This window comes from Equus caballus, chromosome 29 (genome assembly GCF_041296265.1).
Source record: "Equus caballus isolate H_3958 breed thoroughbred chromosome 29, TB-T2T, whole genome shotgun sequence".
In the NCBI taxonomy this organism is placed as follows: Eukaryota; Metazoa; Chordata; class Mammalia; order Perissodactyla; family Equidae; genus Equus; species Equus caballus.
This window is the reverse complement of record NC_091712.1, coordinates 16,479,420-16,493,374: the sequence shown is the minus strand read 5'-3', so window position 1 is coordinate 16,493,374 and position 13,955 is coordinate 16,479,420. Positions and strand designations below refer to the sequence as shown.

The 13,955-nt window shown below is 36.5% G+C and overlaps 1 protein-coding gene across 2 annotated transcripts in view; it reads left to right on the top strand.

Annotated features, from left to right (window-relative positions):
• Positions 1–13,669, top strand: part of CCDC7 (coiled-coil domain containing 7) — a 460,046-nt gene extending 446,377 nt beyond the window's left edge. The window contains exons 42-44 of one of the 2 annotated variants that reach the window (XM_070255438.1): positions 7,168–7,199; positions 8,786–9,033; positions 13,497–13,669. In XM_070255438.1, the coding sequence (XP_070111539.1) occupies positions 7,168–7,172 (5 nt within the window). In that variant the 3' untranslated portion in view covers positions 7,173–7,199; positions 8,786–9,033; positions 13,497–13,669. Of the gene's footprint in view, positions 1–7,167; positions 7,200–8,265; positions 9,034–13,496 lie in introns of both variants that reach the window. The other variant, XM_023632305.2, reaches the window with a different exon arrangement.
• The last annotated feature ends 286 nt before the right edge of the window (positions 13,670–13,955 follow it).

Here is a 13,955-nt window from a genome sequence, read left to right as displayed (position 1 = left end):
CTCGTTGCTGCCCCTTCATCACCTGGCTTTGGTGGCAAGTAGGACTTGTGTTCCATGGAATTATAACAAGTAGAGAGACAGTTGATAAATAAATGAAAAGCAAGGGGCTGGCCTGGTGGCACAGTGGTTAAGTGTGCACATTCCACTTCGGTGGCCCAGAGTTCACTGTTTCAGATCCCAGTGCTGACATGGCACTGCTTGACACGCCATGCTGTGGTAGGCATCCCACATATAAAGTAGAGGAAGAGGGGCATGAATGTTAGCTCAGGGCCAGTCTTCCTCAGCAAAAAGAGGAGGATTGGCAGCAGATGTTAGCTCAGGGCTAATATTCTTCAAAAAAAACCCCCCAAAAAACACAATAAATAAATAAATAAATGAAAAGCAATAGGATTTATTGGAGTATTTGAGGAAGCCATTTGGTAAAAAACTAATTCAGCCTGACCTTGTTTTTCCACAAAGGCCTGACATGGCCTGTTGAGCATGTATTGTACATTTGCTTTAAACATTTACTATGTCCCAAAGATAAGAATTATGCCTTTAAAGATCAGGATGTGTCTTCCCCCCAGATCGGCATTTCAAGGATAATCATCTCTTCCTGGAAACTGAGGATTAATTGCCAACATACTGTGCTCACATTGTGAGCACTGACCTGCTGACCACTGACCTGCTGTGCCAGCTAAGCACCACATGACAGTAGTATAAGAGATATTCCTGTCATATGTGATGTATGCTCTTTGTTCCAAGAGAGTATATAACCACTCTGCACACTCTACTTCTTCAGTTCCCTTCCTTCTTTGGGGAGTGAAAGCTCCAGGCTATAGTTCTTAAACTTGGCCCATATAGTTCTCAAATTACTCCAGATTTGATTTATAGATTGACTATGGATTATTTGCATCAACACAATTCTTGGCTGGCTACCACCCCCAGTGCACAGCGCAGACAGCAGACTGAAACACATCCCAAGTCTTTCTGTGAAAGAGATCTATTTGCTTGTCCTGGAGCTTCAGCCTGATGGGCAGGCTTCTGTTTTGGCACACACATAGGAAGCTGCTTTGGTTCTCTCCAGGATGAAAACTGGTGGATGCCAAATTGTGCTCTCTCTCTGCCTCAGTCCAGATCATTGATATCTCCAAGATAGGAGCTGGCACCCTAATTTTAGCAGCTTCCATTCAGGGTACACCTTAGGCTGCCTGGGTCTGGTGGCCAGCAGGTTTATGTTTGCAGTCCCATAGGACTGTATATATTTGAACACTTTAAAAACTGCTTCCTGAGGGCCTGGAATCCAATCAGTCTGAATCTAGGTGCTGATTGAGATCCTCCACTTTGGGACACTGACAAGTCTTGGCACACCTCAACTACTGGGACTCACTAAAAAAGTAGGCTGATAGACAATCACAAAGGTTTGAGAGACAACCAAGAGCTAGTGCAAGGTTGGATTGTATGGTTCATCTCCTATACAAGGCCAATCCTTCAAGGCTTGGAGAGGTGGCTGTTTTATGAAATGCATCAAAACCAAGAAAAAGAGTTAAAAAAGAAGAAGAAACAAAAGAATCTATTCCAAACAAAAAACAAGATAAAACCTCAGAAAGAGATCTTAATAAAATGGAGATAAGAGATTTACCTTTGAATGAGTGCAAAACAATGGTCATAAAGATACTCACTGAGCTTGGGAGAAGAATGGATGAACAAAATGAAAATTTCAACAGATAGATAGAAAATATAGAAAAGTACCAAACAGAAGTCACAGAACAGAAGAATACAATAGCTTAACTGAAAAATATAATAGAGGGGTCCAACAGCAGACCAGATGAAACAAAAGAAAGGACCAGTGAATTCGAACACAGGTCAGTGGAACCCATCCAATTAGAGCAGAAAAATAAATAATGATAGAGTGAAGATAGCTTAAGGGAATTATGGGTCAACAGCAATGAGATCAACATTCACATTATAGGAGTCCCAAAAGGAAAAGAGAGAGAAAGGGGCACAAAACTTATTTGAAGAAATAAAGACTGAAAACTTCCCTAACCTGGGGAAGGAAACAGATATCTAGATTTAGGAAGCCTAGAAAGTGCCAAAGAAGATGAACCCAAAAGACCCACACCAAGACACATTATAAAGAGTCAAAAGTTAAAGACAAGGAGATAATCTTAAAAGCAGTAAAACAACCTTTTACATGCGAAGGAACCCCCATAAGACTATCATCAGGTCTTTCAGCAGAAACTTTGCAGGTCAGAAGGGAGTGGCACTATATATTCAAAGTGCTGAAAGAAAAAAATTTCCAAACCTGAATAGTCTACATGGCAAAGTTATCTTTCAGAATTGAAGGAGACAGAAAGAGTTTTTCAGAATAGCAAAAGCTAAAGGAGTTCATCACTACTAAACTAGTCTTACAAGAAATGTTAAAGGGACCTCTTTAAGCAAAAATGACAGAGATCTAATTAGTAATGGGTAAACATATGCAATATAAATATCACTGGTAAAACTAGATATATAGTAAATTCAGAATAATCTAATGTTGTAAAGGTGGTGGGTTAATCACTTATAAAGCTAGCAAGAAGGTTAAAGACAAGAGTAGTAAAAATAACTATAACTCCAATAATTTGTTAAGGGATACATAAGGTAAAAATATGTAAATTTTGACATCAATAATGTAAAACATGAGGTGACAGTAAAAATGTAGGGCTTTAAAATGCATTAAAATTTATCTTTTTTTTTTTTTTAAAGATTGGCACCTGAGTTAAGAACTGTAGTCAATCTTCTTCTTTTTTTAATTCTTCTCCCCAAAGGCCCCCAGTACATAGTTGTAGATTCTAGTTGTGAGTGCCTCTGGTTGTACCTTGTGGGATGCCACCTCAGCATGGCCTGATGAGCAGTACCATGTCCATGCCCAGGATCCAAACTGGCAAAACCCTGGGCCACTGAAGCAGAGTGAGTGAACTTAAGCACTCGGCCACAGGGCTGACCCCTGTTATCAACTTAAAATAGATTTTATAAATATGTTGTTTTATGTAAGCTTCACAGTAACCACAAAGCAAAAAACTATAGTAGATACATGAAAGATAAAGAGAACAGAATCTAAGCATACCAATCCAGAAAATCATCAAATCATGAAGGAAGGGAGCAAGAAAAGAAGAAATGAACAGAGGACCTATAAAACATCCAGAAAATAGTTATCAAAATGGCAATAAGTACATACATATCAATAATTACTTTAAATATAAGTGGACTAAATTCTCCAATCAAAAGATGTAGAGTGGCTAAATGGATTAAAAAAACAAGACCCATCAACATTTTGCTTACAAGAGACTCACTTAAGCTTTAAGAACTCTCATAGGCTGAAAATGAAGGGATAGAAAAAGATATTCCATGCAAATGGAAACCAAAAGAAAACTGAGGTAGCTATACTTGTGCCAGATGAAATAACTTTAAAACAAAGATTGTAATAAGAGACAAAAAAGGTCATTACCTAATTATAAAGGGGTCAACCCAACAAGAAGATATAACATTTGTAAATATTTATGCACCCAGCATAGGAGTACCTAAATATATAAAGAAAATATTAACAGGCCTAAATGGGTTAATAGACAGAAATACAATAATAGTAGGGAATTTTAATACCCCACTTTCACCAATGGATATATCATCCTGACAGATTATCAATAAGAAAACCTTTGCCTTAAATAACACGCTAGACCAGATAAAATTAACAGACATCCCAAACATTCTGTACAAAAGCAACAGAATACACATTCTTCTTAAGTGTACATGAAACATTGCCCAGAATAAATCATATGTTAGACCACCAAACAAGTCAATAAATTTAAGAGGATTTAAAACTAACCAAGCCTACTCCCACCACATTGGTGTGAAACTAGAAGTAAATTACAAAAAACTGGAAAATCTACAAACATGAAGATTAAACAACATGCTACTGAAAACCAACAGGTCAAAGAAAAAATCTAAACAATACCTTCAGACAAACGAAAATGGAAATACAGCATACCAAAACTTATGGGATGTAGCAAAAGCAGTTCTAAGAGGGAAATTCATAATGATAAATGCCTACATCGAGAAACAAGAGGGGCCAGCCCCGTGGCCTAGTGGTTAAGTTAGGGCATTCTGCTTTGGGGCCGGGATTTGGCTCCAAGGCACAGACCTACACCACTCATCAATGGCCATGTTGTGGCAGCGACCCACATACAAAATAGAGGAAGATTGGCAATAGATGTTATCTTACTGTGAATCTTCTTCATAAAAAAAAAAAGAAACAAGAAAAATCTCCAATAACCTAACTTTACACCTTAAGAAACTAGAAAAAGTAGAATAAGTGAAGCCCAAAGTTAGTAGAAGGAAGAAAATAACAAAGATCAGAGTTTAAATAAATAAGACAAAAACTAAATAGACAATATAAAATATGAATGAAACTTTAAGAACTGGCTTTTTGAAAAGATAAAAAAATGCAAACCTTTACTTAGACACATCAAAGAAGAAGGAGAAGACTCAAATAAATAAAATCAGAAATGAAAGAGGAGATGTTACAAATGATACCACCAAAATATGAAGGATTATGAGTGACTACTAAGAACAATTAAATGCCAACAAATTGGACAACCTAGAAGCAATGGATAAATTCCTAGAAACATACAACTGAACAAGAGGGACTCATGAAGAAATAGAAAATCTGAGCAGATTATTACTACTAACCAGATTGAATCAGTAATCAAAAACCTCCCAAGAAACAAAAGTCCAGGACCAGGAGGCTTCACTGATAAATTCTACCAAACATTTAAGGTAGAACTAATACCAGTATTCTCAAACTAATCCAAAAAAATAGAAGATAAAGGAACACTTCCAAACACAATTTTATGCAGCCACTGTCATCCTGGTACCAAAATCAAAGACACCACAAGAAAATAAAATTTATGATAAAAACTCTCAACAAGCTGAATATAGAGGGAATGTAACTCCGCATAATAAAGGCCATATATTACAAGCTTACAGCTAGCATCATACTCAATGGTGAAAACTGAAAGTTTTTCCTCTAAGATAAGGAACAAGACAGGGACAACCACTTTCATTCAACATAGTATTGGAAGTCCTAGCCAGAGAAATTAGGCAAGAAAAATAAATAAAAGACATCCAAATTGGAAAGGAAGAAGTAAAATTGTCACTATTTACACATGACATGATATTACATATAGAAAACCCTAAAGGATTGTTTACTCTATTTCTGTGAAAAATACTATTGGAATCTTGATAAGGATTGCATTGAATCTGTAGATTCGTTTCAGTAGAATGAGCATTTTAACAGTATTAATTCTTCCAATCCATGAGCACAGAATATCTTTCCATTTATCTGTGTCTTCTTCAATTCCTTTCATCAATGTCTTATAATTTGGAAGGTACAGATCTTTTTGTTTAAATTTATTCCTAAGTATTTTATTGTTTTTCATGCTGTTGTATTCATGCTTTCTCAATTTCTCTTCCAGATCTTTTGTTATTAGTATATAGAAATTTAACTGATTTCTGTATGTTGGTTTTGTATCCTGCAACTTTACTGAATTCATTTGTTAGTTCTAATGCTTTTGGTGGAGTCTTTTGGATTTTCTATATGTAAGATCATGTCATCTGAAAACAATGATATTTTACTTTTTCCTTTCTGAATTGAATGCCTTTTATTTCTTTTTCTTTTCTAATTGATATGGCTAGAACATCCTCTACTATTTTGAGCAGAAATGATGAGAGTGGGCATTCTTGTCTTGTTCCTGGTCTTAGATGAAAGATTTCTAACCTTCCATCATTAAGTATGTTAGCTGTAGGATTTTCATACATGGCCCTTATTATGTTGAGGTACATACCGAATTTGTTGAGAGTTTTTATCATAAATTGGTGTTGAATTTTGTTAAATGCCTTTTCTTCATCTATTGAGATGATTATGACTTTTATCCTTTATTTTGTTAATGTGGTATATCACATTTATTGATTTGCTATGTTGAATCCTTACATCCCAGAATGAATCCTACTCAGTCATGATGTATGATCTTTTTAATATGCTCGTGAATTCTATTTGCTAGTATCTGTTGAAGACTCTTGTGTGTAGGTTCATCAGGGATATTGGTCTGTAATTTTATTTTCCTACAGTGTTCTTTACTGGCTTTGGAATTTTTCCTTCCCTTTCTACTTTTTGGAAGAGTTTGAGAAGGATTGGAATTAATTCTTCTTTAAATGGTATAATTCACCTGTGAAGCCATCTGATCCTGGGATTTTATTTGTTGGGAGATCTTTGCTTCCTAATTCAAATTCCTTGCTTGTTATTGGTCTGTTCAGATTTTCTGTTTCTTCATGATTCAGGCTTGTTAGGTTGTATGTTCCTAGGAATTTATCCATTTCTTCCAATTTATCTAATTTGTTGGCATATAATTGTTGATAATAGAGTCTTATGATCCTTTGTATTTCTGGAGTATCAGTTGTATTGTCTCCTCTTTCGTTTATAATTTTATTAATTTAAGTCATCTCTCCTTTCTTCTTAGTATAATTAAATGTTGGTCAATTTTGTTTATCTATTAAAAAACTGACTCAGTTTTGTTGATCTTTTCTATTATCTTTCTAGTATCTATTTCTTTCATTCTGCTCTAATCTTTATTATTTACTTTCCTTCTGTTAACTTTAGGCTTAGTTTGTTCTTCCTTTTCTAGTCACTTGAGGTGTAAGTTTAAGTCATTTATTTGAGATCTTTCTTGTTTCTTAATGTAGTCATTTATCACTATAACCTTACCTCTTAGCACTGCTTTTGCTGCATCCCATAAGTTTTGGTATGTTGTGTTTCCATTTTTGTTTGTCACTAGATTTTTAAAATTTATTTTTTGATTTTTTCTTTGACTCATTGGTTATTCAGAAGTGTGTCACTTAATTTCCACATATTTGTGAATTTTCCAGCTTTCCTCCTATTATTCATTTCTAGTTTTATACTTTTGTGGTCATAAAAAATACTTGATATGATTTCAATCTTCTTAAATTTTTAAGACTTGTTTTGTGACCTAGTATATGATCTAATCCATAGAATGTTCCATGTGCACTTGAGAAGAATGTGTAATAAAATAATCTTTACCAGTAGATTTTATACTTGTATATGTTTTCATATTACTAATCAGCATCCTTTCATTTCAGCTTGAAGAACTCCCTTTAACATTTCTTGTAAGGTAAGTATGGTGGTGATAAATTCCCTCACTTGGAGGTGGCTATGATGTCACTGGCTAGGTGGGGTATAGCATCTCTGATTCCTGGGAGGGCACAGCAGTGTATTCTCTGTGCAGCTTCATCAGCTGAGGTCAATGTTGGGGAAAACTCTGGAGGTCTCCTGTGTCAAAGACTGTGGAAGTCCTGTGGGTAGCAATGACAGCTAGGGCTATTAAAGTCCTCAAAGGTGAATACTGCTGAGGTCTTCTTGTTCTCCTCTTTTGCCCATGCGAGGAAGTTCTAGCTGAGCAGATCCCTCTTGGTGCCAGGTCTGGTGCCCTGGCACTCTGATCAATAGCAGGGCCAGTCCTGGAATCACATGCATGTGGAACAATCACAGCGCTTGGGTCCTGGGGCACAGGAGCACTTGCTGTGGCAGTGGAGCTAGTGTCTGAGGTGAAGGTATGTGCAGATCTCCTGTGGGACCAAAGTCTAGGTCTCAGGAGTTCACTGCAATGACTAGGGGGTAAGGGGATGGAATAGTGTCATGGGCTCTGGGATGACAGGGTGCAGTAGTAGCCTGGGCCCAGGGAGCAGGGTGCAGTAGCAGCATGGCTTTGGATGGTGAGTCAAAGTCCCAACTCTGGCCCCAGGGGGAAGTTACAGAACAGCAGCATTACATCCGGGTGATGGCCATTGAAGCCAAGTGTCAAGATCCAGAGGGTGGAGTACAGAGAAGCAGCATCTTGGCCTGCTAATGGAGAGTCAAAACCACAACCTAGGGCCCACGCAGGGCTCAGAGCAGTGGCAGCTCCTCTGGTTCTATAGGGGGTGAGGTGCTGTGGCTTTCCAGTCTTGGAGAATGGGGCACAGCAGCAACTGGGGCCCTGGGCACAGGTCTCACCACAGTGACAGCTCCAGCCCTAGTCCTGGAAAGGACATGGGGGGTGCTTGGGGGAGGTTGGAATATATAGATATTTTATAATCCAGCCTTGGTTTCCATCAGCTCAAAGATGAGTCTACTACTTAAAAGGAATTGCTGCTTTTTCCTCCCTGATGATAATTTTTTTTGATCCTTTTCTTTTGCAGTTCAAAAATTGGCCTCTCATTTAAAACTGACTGATTTTTTGAAGAACCATAGATGTATTAAGCATACACATTTTATGTATTCCAAATAATATTCCAGTGAACTTGAAGTTTTTAAATTCGTCTGTTAATACTTCTCAAAGTGTGGTCTCTGGACTAGCAGCCTTGGCATCAACTGGGAACTTATTAGAAATACAAATTCTTGAACCCCACCCCAGATCTACTGAATCAGAAGCTGTGGGGTTCGAGTCCAGAAATCTGTTTTAACAAGTCCTTTGGGTGATTCTGATGCAGGCTAAAAGTGGAGAACCATTGTACTACATTTATACTGCTCTCAGTTAAAGATATCCCAGTATCATTACTATAGAAACATAAGTAGTTAGATTTATGTACTGCTTTTCTATTTCCATTGTCACTATTACTCATATATAATAATATTCTGTTTTCTATGATGTCACATGTAATAAAAATTACATCAACTCTAATGAAATTAACAAAACTATTTTTTAAAATCACACAATAGCTTTTCTTTAAAGTGTCATATACTGCTGCCCGAAAATCTTCTCCCCACCCATACTTTTGAAAATGAATGAATTCTGGACAACGTAAACAACATGAGCAAATTCGTGGAGACAGCAATGAAAATTGCAAGTGTGTAAGGCTTATGAAAATAACACTGACATGAGTAGATGGTGCTCATTGAACAACAGTGGGAAGTAACCTGGATACACAGGGTGGGCCCAGATCATGGAGGGCCTTAAACAGCAGCACGTGAGTTTGAATGTTTGAATTGCTTTCCCTTTTTTCTAATCTTAAAAAAGTTGCAGTTATCTTTTAAATCATAAATGAAAATGTTCGCTCTATTAAAAATGTTAATTTTTGAACACTGCACAACCAATTTCAAAAAGGAAAGAAAGTAAACATAAATGCCTCATGACAAAAACCTGACTGATATGTGTTAGAGCATATTCTGTAGAATTTGTAATGGCACAAAATACAAATGCTAAGAATTTTAAAGACATGATTCTCACCAATCAATGTTAATAACATTAAAATATTATTTACTTATTTATTTTTTTGGTGAGGAAGACTGGCCCTGAGCTAACATCTATGCTAATCTTCCTCTATTTCGTATGTGGGACACCACCACAGCATGGCTTGATGAGTGGTGTGTGGTCTGTGCCTGGGATCCAAACCCATGAACCATGGGTTGCCAAAGTAGAGCATGCAAACTTAACCATTATGCCACTGGGCCAGTCCCTAAAATATTATTTTTAATCACATTTTTACTGTACCCTGGAGAGCATAAATATTATTGGATGAGATTATATTAAATCTAATATGAATTATCATTGACATAGGTATTTAAACTTATATGTTTTGGTACCTTGAATGTTACTATTCAATACTATTCAATATATAAATACTATATATTTCTCCAGCAAGAATTAGAACAATGAACAATAACATTAATCTAATTTTGGAGTTCTGTTTTGTGTCAAAAATTAATAAGGAAAATTAGATTTCTACAGAAACAATTTAAAGTGGAATAAAGTTAATGGAATAGTAGCTATCCTCTACAATCTCTCATTGTAAATATATTATTTACATTTTGTACAGTAGTAGAAAATGCATAACCTATGTGGTAAGAAGAAATCATGAATTGAGCATAAAGTATCAATTAAGAGAAAATAAATGGAGTAATTCTTCACTAGTGACTGATTATCTATTCCCTGAAACTGTGAAAGATTCCAAAGGTGATATAAGGATGAAATGTATTGATAACTCCTGTGAGGGTTTTGGAGAGAATATACATAGAAATTAATAGGAGAATGTTATCGTAAGTTGCCAATGATTGGGTTGTGAGCAATATGAATTTTATGCTTCTCCCTAGAATTATTTTTCCAACACAAGCTTTAGTTCAACATAGCAGCCTGCCCATGAACAGTAATTGCTGAGATTATCTAAATCAGATCCAATCCAGCTTTTCAGTTTGCTCCTATGGACTACCCAGATAACGGTGTCATTTATATATTAATTATGTGATAATTTGATTAATTGAGCTAATATTTGTGCCAAATATGTGTGCTTCTCAAGCCTGTCTACAAAATAGGATTCACCTGGAGTGCTTTTAGAAAAACATTAATTCTCTGCCCCTATCCCCAGACCAATGAAACCATATTGTCTGTAGGTGATTCAAATGTGCAGCCAGAGTCGAGAACTATGGTACTTATTATTTCATGATATAAGGGAAATCAACTAATACCCAAGTTCATATACAAATGACTTCAGCTGATTTTTGTTTACCTAGATCTTGTAGCTACTGGCAGAGGGGGTCCAGTGAACAGATTCAGTTTATATTGGCTCCATTTAAATGTTTCTCCTCCAAAACCACTTCTTTCATGGCAATTACAACTTCCTATCCACAGCACTCCCCCATAGAATTTCCTGTGATAATGGAAATATTCTATATCTGTGCCCTCCAATATGGGAGCTATGAGCCATATGCAGCTATCAAGCTCTTGAAATGTGGCTAGTGTGACTTGAGAATCTAGATTTTTAATTTTATTTAATTTTAATTAGTTTAGCCATATGTGGTTTGTGGCTCCCATGTTGGACAGCACAACTCAAGAATTATCAGTGATCCAACAGTTAATCAGAACCTGCGAAGGTAATGAACTATTCAGAGGGATATTTAGGAAATCTTGCTGATGAATGACTAGTAGAACTAAAAATGGCTTGCTGGAGAGGTATTCCTTCTTCTATAGTAGTAATGGAACTAATAGTATCCCTATTAGTAGTAATAATAGTACTAATAAAAGTATTAGTACTTTTTTACTATTTACATTTACTATTAGTAATAGTAAATGCAATAGTATAACTAATATTAGTAATAGTATTCCAACAGAGGAACAGTATTTCAACAGAGCTGTTGGATAAGATGTAATGCTTCTTAGGATAGCAGGATGACGTATTGAGCAGGCGATGTCAGTTTCAACCAAGAACTCTGACTAGCTTAAATTAGACCAGGATTAGGGCAAAAATGAGTAGGGTCTACACCCTTTGGAAAGCATTGGCTACCATCAAAGATAAGACAAGTCCCTTCCCTTCTTGAATAGGTCAGATAATGAGATAGTCATGGCATAGATATGAGAATGATCATCTAATGAACCCTGGAAACTCAAAGATTCCTTTGGTTCTCTTGTGAGTCAATCAAAAGCAGAAAACTTGTGTAAATCATATGAATGCTTTAAGTAAACTGAAAAAAGCCCAGAGAGTATTTCTCTAGTCTTTTGAATACATTTTTACTACAGTTGTTCGAAATATGGTGCTGCTGAAGACAGATCTGGCCTACCTAAGCCAAAGGTTTGTGTCAGTCTGCTTTGGAATGTAAATTAGAATGTCATCTTCATAAACAAGCTCTATCCAGAAGGTAGTGGAAGGATAATTTTTTGTTCATAAAAATTATGGGATCATTCATGCTCTTGAGGCTTACTCAATTGGCAAGGATGCCTCTAACATTCCATTTTCCACTTGTCACTATCTCTCATTGAAATCAAATTGTTGATGTCTTAAACATTCAGTTCCAAACTTCTCATAAAGCTGGTCCAGGAGATTAGAGATCAACAAAAGCAGATAGCAATCTAAATGTAACCATTTGATACCTTAGTGGTTTGAGAGGCAAAATGTTTTACTTTTCTTCTTCAAGAGGAACACATGATTACTTTTGGGGGGAGGTTAGAGGAATTTATTTTCTCCCTTTATATGTTGGTGGTTAACTTTTTGCATGGGAACAATGATTTCAGGAGCAGAGAGAGAGAGTATATTCATTTGGAGGTTCCTAGGTACCAGTTGACTACACAGCTACATTCATGATGCAGGGGCGACATTCAATTGTTTTCTCATTTAGAAAACAACTCTCAGCATGTTGTGCTCTTATCTAGGTCAATGAACACTGGGGTGGCAAATAAAACAAAATTTTTAACAGGCTGTGGACAGTAAATTGTACCTTAGAGAATATGAATTTCCAACAGAAATGGCTGAATCATTGGGCCAAAGAATAAGGCATGTCAGTCACTAGGATCCGGGGTACTGATAGCTTCTAACTGAGTGAGATCCTGGTTCTTGGAGCTACCTTGACACTTTGAAGTCTATCATTGCTTTAATCTAATGGGAGGAACCTACACCGCAGAGTTTCACTGAGACAGAGACTGCTGTCTCTGCATCTACAGACTGGAAAGGCAAAAAGCATTGTGATTGTTTTCTCTCTCATGCCTCTTCCACTGCCCTATCACCTGCCAGGACAGCCAATCAAATGCTCAAGTTGCAGATGGTAAGCTCGCAGGCTGAGTGCTCATGGTTAACATGCACTGATCCCCCAAAATACAAGTATAATTTCTATCTTAGGAGCACGGAATTTCAGACTCTTCAATATGGGCAGAGGCCGTAGTGGTAGAAACTATGTGTGGACAGGTTCTTACATGTGACCATATGTTCATCATCTGAGGATCAAGGACACAAGTTCATCTAAATTGCTCAAGGACATATAGCACATAAGCAGCAGATAAAGTTGGGAAACCATACAGTTGAGCTTTAAAGTCCAGGATTTTCGTCTCTAATATATATCCTACCACAAGGCCAATCTCACGGCCAATTCCTACCGTAAGAGCCAATCTCACAATGTTATTAAAAAATTATCCTGATATTTGTTAAAAATGGTAATAAAGACTTTATTCAAGACTATTGCAATAAGGGAGGGAGATTGAGCTCAACTCCAAATACAGCAAAGACAACTGGGGGTTTATAGCCAATGAGCAGAGTGAGGGGGTCAGCAGATGTAAAATTACTAAGAGACGGCATCAAGGGTAGTGGGATTCCTACTAAATTAACCTAACAATATTCTTGCTAAAGGCAGGCCAACGACAGGGCCAAGCATGAGGCCTAAGTCAAAAAGAGAGCTTAACTAAAGTTTGGTTAAGGAGGGAGTCTTTGTCAATGTTCAGCGAAAATGAACCTTTTAGCATTGAGAGAAAGATCATTGATTTTGAAACCCAAAAAGCCTAGATAATATTCGAAAACTGCCATGCAATTAGTGTGAAATATACTCATAACAAGAAATGCACAAAACTGAAAGTCTCAGAAATGCTTGTGTGTTAGAGGTTGAATTAAATGAAATTTACAATTACAATTTAAAATGAAATTTACAAAAAAATAAATTTACAATTTATTTTCAGAACTCTTCTTTACTATCTGGAACAAATTTGAAACTCTAAGATCAAAGCCTCTTTGGTGCCGATATTAAGAAAGGAGCTCTATATTGAAGTTCCAGCTTGCTTCTGTCCAGTAATGTCCCTGTAATGCCTTCTGCTGTGGTGTGAAAGCGATTAAAAGAAACTTGTGCTCTGCATGTTTTGACAATGTCATGATTATTTAAGTGTCATAGTGTTTGCAAATATATTCTATAGGATACTATAGAGAAAAGTCACCTTCATACATTTCTTACACGTCCAGGTAAAGGAACTGAATTTAGAAAAGAAAATATCTTGCTTTAGGCTTTTTCTATTAAAACTGGAAATTCATTGAAAAGATCAAAACAAAGTTTTTATTATTTGTATAATATTTATTAAACCCAGTGAGACTACAAATCATACTACTAGCTCTAGCTGAACTGTGAAAGATACTCATAAACTCAA